The sequence below is a fragment of the Bufo gargarizans genome, chromosome 11 (genome assembly GCF_014858855.1).
Source record: "Bufo gargarizans isolate SCDJY-AF-19 chromosome 11, ASM1485885v1, whole genome shotgun sequence".
Lineage (NCBI taxonomy): Eukaryota > Metazoa > Chordata > Amphibia > Anura > Bufonidae > Bufo > Bufo gargarizans.
In genome coordinates this window covers 17,844,268-17,859,663 of record NC_058090.1, presented here as the reverse complement: position 1 = coordinate 17,859,663, position 15,396 = coordinate 17,844,268, and the positions used below count along the sequence as shown (strand labels likewise).

The window sequence follows — 15,396 nt, the reverse complement described above, 5'->3', positions numbered from 1 at the left end:
GGAAGCTTAGGCTTGCAGGCAGCAGTTCTCAGTTGCCTGCAGGGGCGCTGGTTCCATGGGTCTGTGTTTCTTTCCCCCCCCTTGTGGACTGCTCTTGGACGTCCCAAGGTCTCTGTGTCCCCCAATGAATATGGGCGAGAAAAGGAGATTTTTGTATAACTTACCAGTAAAATCTCTTTCTCGCTCTTCATTGGGGGACACAGCACCCACCCAGTATTGTTGTTTGGTCACAGTTGTGGCAGTTGATGGTTTGAGCCCGTTGGGTCCTTTGCCATGGTTGGTGTTCCGTGTTTTTTCTTAGCTTGCTTCTCCTACTGATTCTCACAAACTGAAGCTCTCTCTCCAGGCTGGAGGGGGTATAGCTGCCAGGGGAGGAGCCAACAGCTTTTACTAGTGTCAACGCCTCCTAGAGGACATGGCTATACCCAAGGTCTCTGTGTCCCCCAATGAAGAGCGAGAAAGAGATTTTACTGGTAAGTTATACAAAAATCTCCTTTTTTAGATCAAACCCCACCACAGAACAAGGGTACGTCACTACTCCCGTTCCCCACAGAGACACAAGAGAGCACTGACCCCCACACACAAATACAACTTAAGACACAGGAACAAAACACACAAGACAAGCCCACCCAGACAACACCGAGAGAGAACACTGAGAAACACCCCCCACTACATCAGGGAACACCGAGAGGAGACACCAACGAACACCCCCCATCACCAACATCACCACTCGAATCACCAAACAATGACAGATCCACAAAGAGACAACCCACTCAGGACACTAGATCACAGAACACAAAGAAGACAAGAAGGGGCAGACACAAGAAGAAGACAGAACAGATATCACAGGACCTAGAAAATACAACAAATATTATTGTTAATCTAAGTAACGTGACCCTCAATGAATCACAACAGAGACTATTGAATAAGGGCCTCAAATTCTCCCCTACAGCTAAAAGTTCAACGCATATATAGGAATAGAGAAATTTGTGAGGAAACGCTGCCTAAAAAAATACTTTATCAAGAACCCAATATCTAGAGACAACCCCCAAATATCAATCTACAATCACACTGACCTTAAAATATAAAATCTACAAAGTATCCAAAACAAGAAATGGGAGATGATATTGCTACATTCCGGAAATGCATAGAGTCAGACATTAGGAAAATGAACCTAAATAAAACACACTTCAACATGACTAAAAGAGAGACACATGCAATAAAACAACTACAATCGACCCATAACCTAACTATAAGACCAGCAGACAAAGGGGGAGCTAGTGTCCTATAAAATACAGAAGACTACACAACAGAATGTAAAAGACAACTATCAGACCCCCATACATATACCACCCTCAGAAAAGACCCGACAGAAAATTTGTATAAGGAACTAGTAGCACTGACACAAGCTGGTAGAGAAAAGGGCATCCTAAATGAACAGGAATTTACATTTATAACCAACTCACAGAACAGAATTTTTATTGTCTACCAAAGATCCATAAAAATCCAACCCACCCACCCGGTAGACCAATAATCTCAGGAATCGGATCACTCACTTCAAACCTCTCCCAGTATATAGACAGACTACTACAGCCCACTGTCAAACTAATACCATCTTACATCAAAGACACAACAGACATAGTTAAGACATTGGAACAGGTGGAATACCAAAAACACTGGCTCCTGTGCACAATAGATGTAAATTCACTTTACACTATTATCAATCATAACCACGGTACTGCCGCCCTGAGAGAACAATTGAATCACTATCGGACCCTACACACAGATCATATTGACTTTTTGATAGAAAGTGTACTCTTCATCCTGACCCATAACTATTTCATGTTCGACTCCGTATTTTATCTGCAGCAACGCGGCACCGCCATGGGTACCAGGTTCGCCCCCAGCTATGCCAATAGCTTCATGGCCCAGTGGGAACACGATTTCATCACCCCACTGCTGGGGACGAGCCTGGTACTATGGCGGAGATACATAGATGACATTATTTTCATCTGGAGCGACACAAGGGACAAATTAGACGACAGGAATATAACACTCACAGCAAACATAAGCGAGACACAAGTGGAATTCCTCGATCTACTGATCAAAACTACAGAAAACAAACTTCACTGCAGCAAGTATCAGAAACCAGTGATGAAAAATAACTTTATTTTACATTCAAGCTGCCATCTACCAAGCTGGCTATTAAATATCCCGACGAGTCAGAGGAACTGCACGCTAGACAGCCAATTCGAAATAGAAGCAGATAATTTGAAGATACAATTCCTAGCCAAGGATTATCCGATGACGATAATGGATAGATCGTGGGACAGAGTAAGGTCAATGGATAGAACAACGTTCTTTGACCAAACCACCACAAACACGATTAAAAAAGAAGAAACCCCCAGAATCATTCTACCATACAATGCCCATTACAAGAAACTAGAGTACGAGTAACGAGCATTTATAAAGATTGGCATCATATCCTGAGAGATATATGTTACTACCTGACAAACCACAGATCACCTACACTAGAGCCCCTAACCTTGGACTAAAAGTAGCACCAACAATAAAAAAGATTACGACCAAACCCAATTCAAGCTGGCTAACATTGCAGGGCTTCTTTGGCAAATGCCACAACTGCAAGATCACAAATTTCCCGAGAAAGACGACCACGATAAATGCAACCCATAGCACATATATACACCAGATTCAGGAACATCTTTCGTGCCATTCCAGTAACGTAATCTATGTTCTACAATGCCCCTGTTCCAAGCAGTACATTGGACGCACAAAAAGACTTCTTAAAACGCGAATATCATAACACATATCGAACATCAAAAAAGGTTATGAGCTACATTCTGTCTCTAGACACTATAAGGAAAAACACAGCTGCGACCTGTCATCACTCACCTATGCAGCTGTAGAGAAAATCACACGCCAATGGAGAGGTGGTAACCATATAGCGGCGATGTCTAGGTCTGAATCTAGAAAAATATTCAAATTCAACACAATGATCCCGAAAGGACTTAATGCGGAGATGGAAATCTTCGGGTTTTTATGAATTGGACCCAACACCACATTAGACCATTGGGTGAGGTGCCCCCTTTGGGATTTGGGATCGTAGTCTGGCTGTCTATCAGCACGCCGACCCCTCCTCCCAGGTGGGCCCCTCCCACCATCAATCTTCCTCTTATATTCTCCTATTAATATTCCTCTATCAATACCCTCTCCATAATTAAATCTGCAACCTGAGTTCATCTATACTCCACAATATAGGCAGAAATCATCTGATCAAACTAAAAATATCCAACTGATCCCTATTGCCCTCAGGGAGAGTTTATGTCTAGCACTGAAATTGACAACTGCGGAATTATAATGTCTATGAACTTATTTTCTTTTTCCCATATTAATGGATTTATCACAATATATTTGAGCCTACGTTCTCATTTCCCAAAATGCACTGTATCTGATATTATCTCCAATTTGGTGCTTTTATTGTTATTGTATTATATTTTTTCATATTTTTAATACCCCACTAGTGACAGTGACCCCTGAGATACCCCACTAGTGACGGTGATCCCTCCAGTACTGACCCCTGAGGTACCCCACTAGTGACAGTTACCCGTCCAGTACTGACCCCTGAGGTACCCCACTAGTGACAGTGACCCAATCTAAATGTGTACCGTTAATAACCCCCCCTCTGTTTTCTATCATTGAGCCAGTTACTTCCCCACATACAGACGTTTTCTCCCAGTCCGAGCATTTTCATTTTATACACTAACCTTTTATGTGTCAGTGTCAAATGCTTTGGAGAAGTCTAGATATACGACATCCATTGATTCGCTGCTGTCAAGTCTAGAACTTGCCTCCTCATAGAAACTGATTTAAATTAGTCTGACATGACCGATCCTTCGTGAAGCCATCCTGATATGGCGTTATTTGCTTATTTCCGTTGAGATCCTCCAAGATAGCATCTCTTATAAAACCTTCATACAGTTTACCCACAACAGATGTTAAACTTACTGGCCTATAGTAAGGGGTCGGTTTTTGCACCCATTTTTTTTAATATTGGCACCACATTTGCTATCCGCCAATCCCGTGGAACGCTCCCTGTCAGTATACAGTCCTTAAATATCAGAAATAAGGGTCTGGCTATGACATTACTTAATTCTCTAAGGATGCGGCGGTGTATGCCATCTGGTCCTGGCGATTTGTCTATTTCAATCTTTCAAAGTCGCTGTTGTACTTCTTCCTGGGTCAGACAGGACACTTTTAATAGGGAATTTATTTTTACATTCTGCATTTCATCTGACAGTTTATTTTCCTCAGTGAATACAGTACAGACCAAAAGTTTGGACACACCTTTTTATTCAAAGAGTTTTCTTTATTTTCATGACTATGAAAATTGTAGATTCACACTGAAGGCATCAAAACTATGAATTAACACATGTGGAATTATATACATAACAAAAAAGTGTGAAACAACTGAAAATATGTCATATTCTAGGTTCTTCAAAGTAGCCACCTTTTGCTTTGATTACTGCTTTGCACACTCTTGGCATTCTCTTGATGAGCTTCAAGAGGTAGTCACCTGAAATGGTCTTCTAACAGTCTTGAAGGAGTTCCCAGAGATGCTTAGCACTTGTTGGCCCTTTTGCCTTCACTCTGCAGTCCAGCTCACCCCAAACCATCTCGATTGGGTTCAGGTCCGGTGACTGTGGAGGCCATGTCATCTGGCGCAGCACCCCATTACTCTGCTTCATGGTCAAATAGCCCTTACCCAGCCTGGAGGTGTGTTTGGGGTCATTGTCCTGTTGAAAAATAAAGCTTAGCTAGATTCCAACTAAACGCAAAACGGATGGAATAGCATGCCGCTGCAAGATGCTGTGGTAGCCATGCTGGTTCAGTATGCCTTCAATTTTGAATAAATCCCCAACAGTGTCACCAGCAAAGCACCCCCACACCATCACACCTCCTCCATGCTTTACGGTGGGAACCACGCATGTAGAGTCCATCCGTTCACCTTTTCCTGCGTCGCACAAAGACACGATGGTTGGAACCAAAGATCTCAAATTTGGACTCATCAGACCAAAGCACAGATTTCCACTGGTCTAATGTCTATTCCTTGTGTTCTTTAGCCCAAACAAGTCTCTTCTGCTTGTTGCCTGTCCTTAGCAGTGGTTTCCTAGCAGATATTCTACCACAAAGGCCTGATTCACACAGTCTCCTCTTAACAGTTGCTCTAGAGATGTGTCTGCTGCTAGAACTCTGGGTGGCATTGACCTGGTCTCTAATCTGAGCTGCTGTTAACCTGCGATTTCTGAGGCTGGTGACTCGGATGGACTTTTCCTCCGCAACAGAGGTGACTCTTGGTCTTCCTTTCCTGGGGCGGTCCGCATGTGAGCCAGTTTCTTTGTAGCGCTTGATGGTTTTTGTGACTGCACTTGGGGACACTTTCAAAGTTTTCCCAATTTTTCGGACTGACTGACCTTCATTTCTTAAAGTAATGATGGCCACTCGTTTTTCTTTACTTAGCTGCTTTTTTCTTGCCATAATACAAATTCTAACAGTCTATTCAGTAGGGCTATCAGCTGTGTATCCACCTGACTTCTCCACAACGCAACTGATGGTCCCAACCCCATTTAGAAGGCAAGAAATCCCACTTATTAACCCTGACAGGGCACACCTGTGAAGTGAAGACCATTTCAGGTGACTACCTCTTGAAGCTCATCAAGAGAATGCCAAGAGTGTGCAAAGCAGTAATCAAAGCAAAAGGTGGCTACTTTGAAGAACCTAGAATATGACATATTTTCAGTTGTTTCACACTTTTTTGTTATGTATATAATTCCACATGTGTTAATTCATAGTTTTGATGCCTTCAGTGTGAATCTACAATTTTCATAGTCATGAAAATAAAGAAAACTCTTTGAATGAGAAGGTGTGTCCAAACTTTTTGTCTGTACTGTACATTGGAGAAAAAAATATTTAACAGCTTTGCTTTCTCCTCGTCGCTCTCTGCGACTCCCCCCTCATTACTCTTTAAAGGGCCGACACCTTCAGATTTATACTTTTTACCATTTATATAATTGAAGAACATTTTAGGGTTAGTTTTACTCTCTTTGGCAATAAATCTCGGTCTCTAGTTTAGCTGCTTTTATTTGTTTTTTTGCATGTTCTATTTTTTTCCTTATAGTTCCATGCTACCCTCCTGTTTTAGTGATTTTATATGCTTTCTTTGTCATTTATTGCTTTCTTTACAGTTCTATTTTTCCACATTGGTTTCTTTTTGTTCCTTAACCTTTTATTCCCATACAGTATGTACCTCTCACAATGAGATTTTAGAATGCTTTTAAAGATATCCCATTTTGTGGCTGTATTTTTATTTTTGAGGACTTTGTCCCAGCTAGTTAAGCCTATGGCCTCTCTTAGTTGGCTAAATTTAGCTTTTTTGAAGATTGGTATTTTTGTTCCTCCCTGTAGAAACGCTCTTTTAAATGATAATCGGAAGGTTATTACTTTATGGTCACTATTTCCCAGGTGTTCCCCGACCTGCACGTCTATTGTTCTGTCAGGTCTATTGGTTAATACTAAGTCCTGTATGGCCGTCCCTCTAGTCGGGTCCTGAACCAGTTGGGAGAGGTAATTGTCTTTCGTTATTGCCAAGAACCTGTTTCCTTTATGAGATGTACAGCTCTCAGTTTCCCAGTGCCCAGAACTGAACTGTGTAGTCCAGGTGAGGCCGCACCATTGCTTTGTATAGCGGTAATATTACATCCCTGTCCCGCGAGTCCATACCTCGTCTAATACAAGACAAAATCCTGTTGGCCCTAGACGCAGCTGACTGGAATTGCATGCTGTTATTTAGTCTATCATCAGGATATTTAGTCTATGACCTATCCTCAGGATAGGTCATCAATATCTGATCTTGGGGGGGGGGGTCTCCTGGCACCCCTGCCACCCCTGCCGATCAGCTGTTGGTAGAGGCAGCAGCCTCTTCATAGGCCAATGGCATCACATTCATCAGTGATATGGCCTAGTTTCTGCTCATTCAAGAGAATGGTCCTGAGCTGCAATACCAAGCGCAGCCGCCATCTAATGGTGCTGTGCCACAGCCTCTCCAAACAGCTCATCAGCACGGGTGCCGGGAGTCAGACCGCCACCGATCAGTATACGAGGAGATATTATACCGTATGGAGGGTACAAGGAGACACTATACCAATTGGGGAATACAAGAAGACATTATACCTTATGGAGGATACAAGGAGACGTTCTACTGTATGGGGGATACAAGGAGATTCTACCGTATGAGGGATACAAGGAGACGTTCTACCGTATGGGGGATATAAGGAGACGTTCTACCATATGGGGGATACAAGGAGACATTAGATATTTATCATATTTTGGGTTGCATCATGGCGGTGATGAGAAGATAGTCCTGCCACTTTACACATCACTAGTCAGACCACACATGGAGAACAAGGCAGACATAGCAGAGCTGGAGAGGGTTCAGAGGAGGGCAACTACAGTAATAACTGGAATGAGGGAACTACAGTACCCTGAAAGATTATCAGCATTAGGGTTATTCACTTTAGAAAAAAGGCGACTGAGGGGGGGATCTAATAACTATATATCAATATATCAGGGGTCAGTACAGAGATCACTCCCATCATCTATTTATCCCCGTGACTGTGATGAGGGAACATCCTCTGCGGAGGAAAGAAGGTTTGTACACAAACATAGAAAAGGACTCTTTACTGTAAGAGCAGTGAGACTATGGACTCTATACTGTAAGAGCAGTGAGACTATGGACTCTGTACTGTAAGAGCAGTGAGACTATGGACTCTATACTGTAAGAGCAGTGAGACTATGGACTCTGTACTGTAAGAGCAGTGAGACTATGGACTCTGTACTGTAAGAGCAGTGAGACTATGGACTCTTTACTGTAAGAGCGGTGAGACTATGGACTCTTTACTGTAAGAGCGGTGAGACTATGGACTCTTTACTGTAAGAGCGGTGAGACTATGGACTCTACTGTAAGAGAAGTGAGACTATGGACTCTTTACTGTAAGAGCAGTGAGACTATGGACTCTATACTGTAAGAGCAGTGAGACTATGGACTCTATACTGTAAGAGCAGTGAGACTATGGCCTCTTTACTGTAAGAGCAGTGAGACTATGGACTCTATACTGTAAGAGCAGTGAGACTATGGCCTCTTTACTGTAAGAGCAGTGAGACTATGGACTCTATACTGTAAGAGCAGTGAGACTATGGACTCTATACTGTAAGAGCAGTGAGACTATGGACTCTTTACTGTAAGAGCAGTGAGACTATGGACTCTTTACTGTAAGAGCAGTGAGACTGTGGACTCTATACTGTAAGAGCAGTGAGACTATGGACTCTATACTGTAAGAGCAGTGAGACTATGGACTCTATACTGTAAGAGCAGTGAGACTATGGACTCTTTACTAGTAAGAGCAGTGAGACTATGGACTCTATAACGGTAAGAGCAGTGAGACTATGGGCTCTTTACTATAAGAGCAGTGAGACTATGGACTCTTTACTGTAAGAGCAGTGAGACTATGGACTCTTTACTGTAAGAGCAGTGAGACTATGGACTCTATACTGTAAGAGCAGCGAGACTATGGACTCTATACTGTAAGAGCAGCGAGACTATGGACTCTATACTGTAAGAGCAGTGAGACTATGGACTCTATACTGTAAGAGCAGCGAGACTATGGACTCTGTACTGTAAGAGCAGAGAGACTGTGGGCTCTATACTGTAAGAGCAGTGAGACTATGGACTCTGTACTGTAAGAGCAGTGAGACTATGGAATTTTACTGTAAGAGCGGTGAGACTATGGACTCTATACTGTAAGAGCGGTGAGACTATGGACTCTATACTGTAAGAGCGGTGAGACTATGGACTCTATACTGTAAGAGCAGTGAGACTATGGACTCTATACTGTAAGAGCGGTGAGACTATGGACTCTGTACTGTAAGAGCAGTGAGACTATGGACTCTATACTGTAAGAGCAGTGAGACTATGAACTCTATACTGTAAGAGCGGTGAGACTATGGACTCTGTACTGTAAGAGTAGTGAGACTATGGACTCTGTACTGTAAGAGCAGTGAGACTATGGACTCTATACTGTAAGAGCAGTGAGACTATGGACTCTTTACTGTAAGAGCAGTGAGACTATGGACTCTATACTGTAAGAGCAGTGAGACTATGGACTCTGTACTGTAAGAGCAGTGAGACTATGGACTCTATACTGTAAGAGCAGCGAGACTATGGACTCTGTACTGTAAGAGCAGAGAGACTGTGGGCTCTATACTGTAAGAGCAGTGAGACTATGGACTCTTTACTGTAAGAGCAGTGAGACTATGGATTCTTTACTGTAAGAGCGGTGAGACTATGAACTCTATACTGTAAGAGCGGTGAGACTATGAACTCTATACTGTAAGAGCGGTGAGACTATGGACTCTATACTGTAAGAGCAGTGAGACTATGGACTCTATACTGTAAGAGCGGTGAGACTATGGACTCTGTACTGTAAGAGCAGTGAGACTATGGACTCTATACTGTAAGAGCAGTGAGACTATGAACTCTATACTGTAAGAGCGGTGAGACTATGGACTCTGTACTGTAAGAGTAGTGAGACTATGGACTCTGTACTGTAAGAGCAGTGAGACTATGGACTCTATACTGTAAGAGCAGTGAGACTATGGACTCTTTACTGTAAGAGCAGTGAGACTATGGACTCTATACTGTAAGAGCAGTGAGACTATGGACTTTATACTGTAAGAGCAGTGAGACTATGGACTCTGTACTGTAAGAGCAGTGAGACTATGGACTCTTTACTGTAAGAGCAGTGAGACTATGGACTCTTTACTGTAAGAGCAGTGAGACTATGGATTCTTTACTGTAAGAGCGGTGAGACTATGGACTCTTTACTGTAAGAGCAGGGAGACTGTGGGCTCTGTACCGTAAGAGCAGAGATATACCTATACAAAAACAAGTGGAGTCTAAGAAGGCCTCAGATAAATTAATTCTCTTGATTTAATATATATATATAAACTCATGATCGAAATAGAGACAGAAATACATCAAGACAAGAAGTGTGGTAAACATCTGAGGAAAGCTTCACACTAGTACAACTCTCATATAGAGGGGGAGGGGATGCAAAAGGTAGCAAACATCCCTGAACCACAATTGCATAAATAATCAAAACATGGAAATTAAATGCTAGTGCATCACAGTAAATAGAAATATAATAAGAAACACCCCTCATATGAAATGTAAAATGAATGCATCACATACCCATCAGTAGGGAAGTCACCTCAGGAGAACCGCACACCCCGATGCACGTTTTGCAACACCTTCCTCTGGGGACTCTTTACTGTAAGAGCTGTGAGACCATGGGACTCTCTGCTTGAGGAGGTGGTGATGTGAGTTCACTATAAGGCCCCTTTCACACTGGCAAGTTTTCCACGCTGGTGCGATGTGTGAGTTGAACGCATTGCACCCGCACTGAATCAGGACCCATTCATTTCTATAGGGCTGTTCACATGAGCGGTGATTTTTCACGCATCACTTGTGCGTTGCGTGAAAATCGCAGCATGCTCTATTTTGTGCGTTTGTCACGCAACGCAGGCCCCATAGAAGTGAATGGGACTGTGTGAAAATCGCAAGCAAGTGCGGATGCAGTGCGATTTTCACGCATGGTTGCTAGGAGACGATCGGGGTGGAGACCCGATCATTATTATTTTCCCTTATAACATTGTTATAAGGGAAAATAATAGCATTCTGAATACAGACTGCATAGTACTAGCGCTGGAAGGGTTAAAAAAATAAATAAAAATTTAACTCGCCTTAATCCATTTGATCGCGCAGCCCGGCTTTTCTTCTCTCTTCTTCTTTGCTGTGTGCAGGAAAAGGACCTGTGGTGACGTCACTCTGGTCATCACATGGTCCGTCACATGATCTTTTACCATGGTGATGGATCATGTGATAACCGGAGTGACTTCACCACAGGTCCTTTTCCTGCACATAGCAAAGAAGAAGACAGAAGAAAAGCCGGGCTGCGCGATCAAATGGATTAAGGCGAGTTACATAATTTTTTTTTAACCCCTCCAGCGCTATTGTACTATATAGTCTGTATTCAAAATGCTATTATTTTCCCTTATAACCATGTTAAAAGGGAAAATAATACAATCTACAGAACACCGATCCCAAGCCCGAACTTCTGTGAAGAAGTTCGGGTTAGGGTACCAAACATGCCGATTTTTCTCACGCACGTGCAAAACGCATGACAATGTTTTGCACTTGCGCGGAAAAATCGCACATGTTCCCGCAACGCACCCGCACCTTTTCCCGCAACGCCCGTTTGAAAGAGGCCTAAGAGTTCAGGAGGGGCCTGGATGTATTTCTGGAGTGTAATAATATTACAGGCTATAGCTACTAGAGAGGGGTCGTTGATCCAGGGAGTTATTCTGATGCCTGATCGGAGTCGGGAAGGAATTTTTTATTCCCCATAAGTGGGGAAAATTGGCTTCTACTTCACAGTTTTTAGTTTTTTTATGCCTTCCTCTGGATCAACTTGCAGGATAACAGGCCGAACTGGGTGGACAGAGGGCTTTTTTCAGCCTTATAAACTATGTTACTATAGTATTTTGAGATCAGCCTACAATGCATTGTGCCCGGTAGCTTCCCTTGGTTTAGTCCAGTGATGGCGAACCTATGGCACGGGTGCCAGAGGCAGCACTTAGAGCCCTCTCTGTGGGCACCCGCACCCTGGAGAACCTGGTGTACCAATATAGAATTTGCCTGCCATTCAATAGTGCAGGACATGCTATGAACAGCACAGGCAGCACATTGAATGTAGGCAGGTTATTATAGCTAAATGATAAAGTACATGGAAGATAGTATCATATTGGTGTCCAGGTAAATTGCCGTAGTCGCCACTTTGCGATAAATAAGTGGGGTTTGGGTTGCAGTTTGGGCACTCGGTCTCTAAGAGGTTCACTATCACTGGTTTAGTCTGTATGCAGGGTGTTAGATTTCACCATCTGATGCCCTTTTCCAGGTGGAGGCGCTCCCACATTTTCCATAAAAGCCTGCTCATGCGCTGTGGTACTGCCTGGGCGCACTGCTGCCCTTGTGTTCAGCTTGCCCTGAGGTTTTAACTTTACATTATTTTAAGTTAAGTGGTGTCATAGGGAGTATCAGGACAAAGCTGAACTTGGTGTAGTGACTTTTATATGGATGAGATTCGGGCCAGATCACTAATTTTGCTGATGCGGTAGTCAGGGTTTTTAAATTCAGAAATGGATTAAGGCTTTCCATGCTCTCCCTTCTTTTTTTTTTTTTTCTTTCTCTCTCTCTCTCTCTCTCTCTCTCTCTTTTTCTCTTTTTCTTTTCTCTTTTTTTCTTTTTCTTTCTTTCTCTCTATTTTTTCTTTTTCTCTCTCTCTCTTTTTCTCTTTTTCTTTCTTTCTTTCTTTCTTTCTCTCTCTCTCTCTCTTTTTCTCTTTCTTTCTCTCTCTCTCTTTTTCTTTCTCTCTCTCTCTTTTTCTTTCTCTCTTTCTCTTTCTCTCTCTCTCTTTTTCTCTCTTTCTCTCTCTCTCTCTTTTTCTTTCTCTTTCTCTCTCTCCTCTCTCTCTCTCTCTTTTCTTTCTCTCTCTCTCTCTCTCTCTCTCTTTTTCTTTCTTTCTCTCTCTCTCTCTCTCTCTCTTTTTCTCTTTCTTTCTCTCTCTCTCTCTCTCTCTCTCTCTCTCTCTTTTTCTCTTTCTCTCTCTCTTTCTCTCTCTCTCTTTCTCTCTCTCTCTCTCTCTCTCTCTCTCACTCTTTTTCTCTCTCTCTGTTCTCCCTGCCTTTTTCTTTATTTTTATTTTTTTTATAAAAAGTTGTGTTTCTTCCTTTTTGCTTTTTTTACTGGTGCAGCTGTCGGACACATGGAGTTCCTTAGTCTGGTCCACATCTCCAGAGCACGCCTCACAGCTTATAAGGATGGATGATGAGAGTTTTGTTGACGCCGTGAATTCCGCTTTTGTAAGTCTGTTTCCCACCTGTAATATCAGTCTGGCATTGGCCTAGTTGCTTTCACGTTCTTTGTCTCTTCTTAGTGGAGCAGCGAGCACCATTCAGATTTTGTCTCCTCGGCTGGATCTCTTTTGCACTCAGCTGTGTCCTTCTTGAGGCCTTCTGGTTCTTCTACCCGCCAGCTTCCTCCCAGTGTTTCCCACCTGGGACACAAGAGCAGGGCATCTTTCCCGTTAGGGCTGGGTCATGCTACTGAATACGTCCGCCAGCGTGTGGCTTTAATCGGGTGAGAGTCTGTCGGTGGAATGAGGAGATTGCAGCGCCCTCACATTGGAGCTAAGTCTTGGTTTCTGTCTCTGCAGGGATGCTGCACACAGAGTGCACCCACTCGCTGGTCAGGGTGTGAATATGGGCTTTGGGGATGTAGCCAGCCTGGTTCATCATCTGAGCAGAGCCGCGTTTGATGGCCAAGACCTGGGTAATTATTGAGTCTCGCACACTTCTCTCCAGACGGACAGTGGACCGCTGCCACATACGCCCGCCTCCCAGTACCTGATCCTGTGGTGAGAGGAGTCTTACAGAATTTAGGCTACTTTCACACTAACGCTTTAGTTTTCCCGTATTGAGATCCGTAGTAGGCGCTCAATACTGGGAAAAAAACGCTTCAGTTTTGTCCCCATTAATTTTCAACGGGAACAAAACTGAACAGAACGCAATGCTCCAAAATGCATTCTGTTCCCAGACCGGAGAGCAAACCGTAACGTGTTGTAGTTAGCTTTCCGTCCAAGTCATGACCCCCAATGCAAGTCAATAGGGATGGATCAGTTTTCTCTGACACAATAGAAAACGGATCCGTCCCCCATTGACTTTCAATGGAGTTCATGACGGAGCCGTCTTTGCAATGTTAAAGATAATACAACCGAATCCTTTCATAACAAATGCAGATGGTTGTATTATCAGTAACGGAAGCGTTTTTGCTGAACCCTGCCGGATCCAGCAATAACGCAAGTGTGAACGTAGCTTTACCCAATAGCAGATTATTAGCTTCTGGTCTGTATCCTGTCCATGGCATCCGTAGGTGTTTATATGTGACCAGGAATATATTAAATTAGCTAAAACAGGGGTGTAAAAACCTTAGTCCATTTTGTTTGCACTGCCTCGCTGCGGGTTTGTTTCAGTGTGCCGGCGTCTTCATGCATTCAGTCACTGATGTATATTAGGCTATGATGACATGAGACTGCTCGGACGGTATCTGGAACAGAAGTCCTCGCGCCATTGATAAGGAAATGGGGTTAAGCTGCATTGATTGAGCTCCATACAGGTTCCCACCATATGTGCTCCATTTCCGGTCTGCTGATGAACATCTCCAGTGTGAGGGGGTGAAGGGTACATTTTAGAGAACCTACAAGGAGTGTAGTACCATCTGTAGAGGATTTTCCAGATGATTCACACGTTTAGATGGAGAACGCTGGATCCACTTGCTCTGGGGATATACAATCCTGTTCCCCATTTTTGAAGTAATGGAGATAGAGACGAGTCCAGCCTCTCCCTCATAAATACCTGAGAGATAAAGCTTTGAGATTGGCAGATGGATTGCATAGCAAATATCAGCATTCTGGAAGCGTTAGCGGTCACGGGGAATCTCAACCCAAGAAATGTCTAATTTGTAAATATTTGAAAAAAATCCTTTATATAGAATTTCAAACTCGGATCCGTAAATGAATTTAGAGTATCGTTAGTGTAAAGGTCTGCCAGGGATTTGATTCCCAAATTGATCGGAACATGAAGGTTTGAGATGCATTTCCCAATGACCGCCAGAGGGATATCCGAAAGCGAGATGTTGATAATAAGGTCCACAATTCAAGTGCGGCTTAGGTTGTAGGAGGAACCGTATGGGCAGAGAGGTTCTTCTGTAGGGACATAGTATGGAAAAGCACCTGGGGGGCTGATACCCCCATTAGGTATTTATCCATAAAGACAAGCTCTGTAGTATCTAACAATGGCCGGGTCTCGATGTGGGTGGATCAAGTATTTCTGCTTGGACTCTTGATCGTTTATCCTTGCAGATATAGTTTGGAAGCAATTTTGGGATTTCTTTTAAGTGTGATTTGGGGATAGAGATTGGTAAATTGCAAAACAAATAAAGGATTTGTGGGATGATGAACATTTTTAGAGCTGAGAGCCTTCCCATCCATGAGATTCTATTCAGGTGATTTTTATTTTTATTTTCTCTTTCAAGGTTCTGAAGTTTGCCGGTAGCAGATTGGCGGTTGTTGGGGTTAACTGGATTTCTCACCCATATTCATTGGGGGACACAGGAACCGTGGGTATAGCTGTGTCCTCTAGGAGGCG

The 15,396-nt window shown here is 43.2% G+C and overlaps 1 protein-coding gene across 2 annotated transcripts in view; it reads left to right on the top strand.

Moving 5' to 3' along the window:
• COQ6 (coenzyme Q6, monooxygenase) overlaps window positions 1-15,396 on the top strand; it is a 72,292-nt gene that overhangs the window by 31,321 nt on the left and 25,575 nt on the right. For both annotated transcript variants that reach the window (XM_044271189.1, XM_044271191.1), the window contains 3 exons: window positions 12,946-13,053; window positions 13,128-13,330; window positions 13,407-13,522. In XM_044271189.1, coding sequence (XP_044127124.1) covers window positions 12,946-13,053; window positions 13,128-13,330; window positions 13,407-13,522 — 427 coding nt within the window. The remainder of the gene's footprint in view (window positions 1-12,945; window positions 13,054-13,127; window positions 13,331-13,406; window positions 13,523-15,396) is intronic.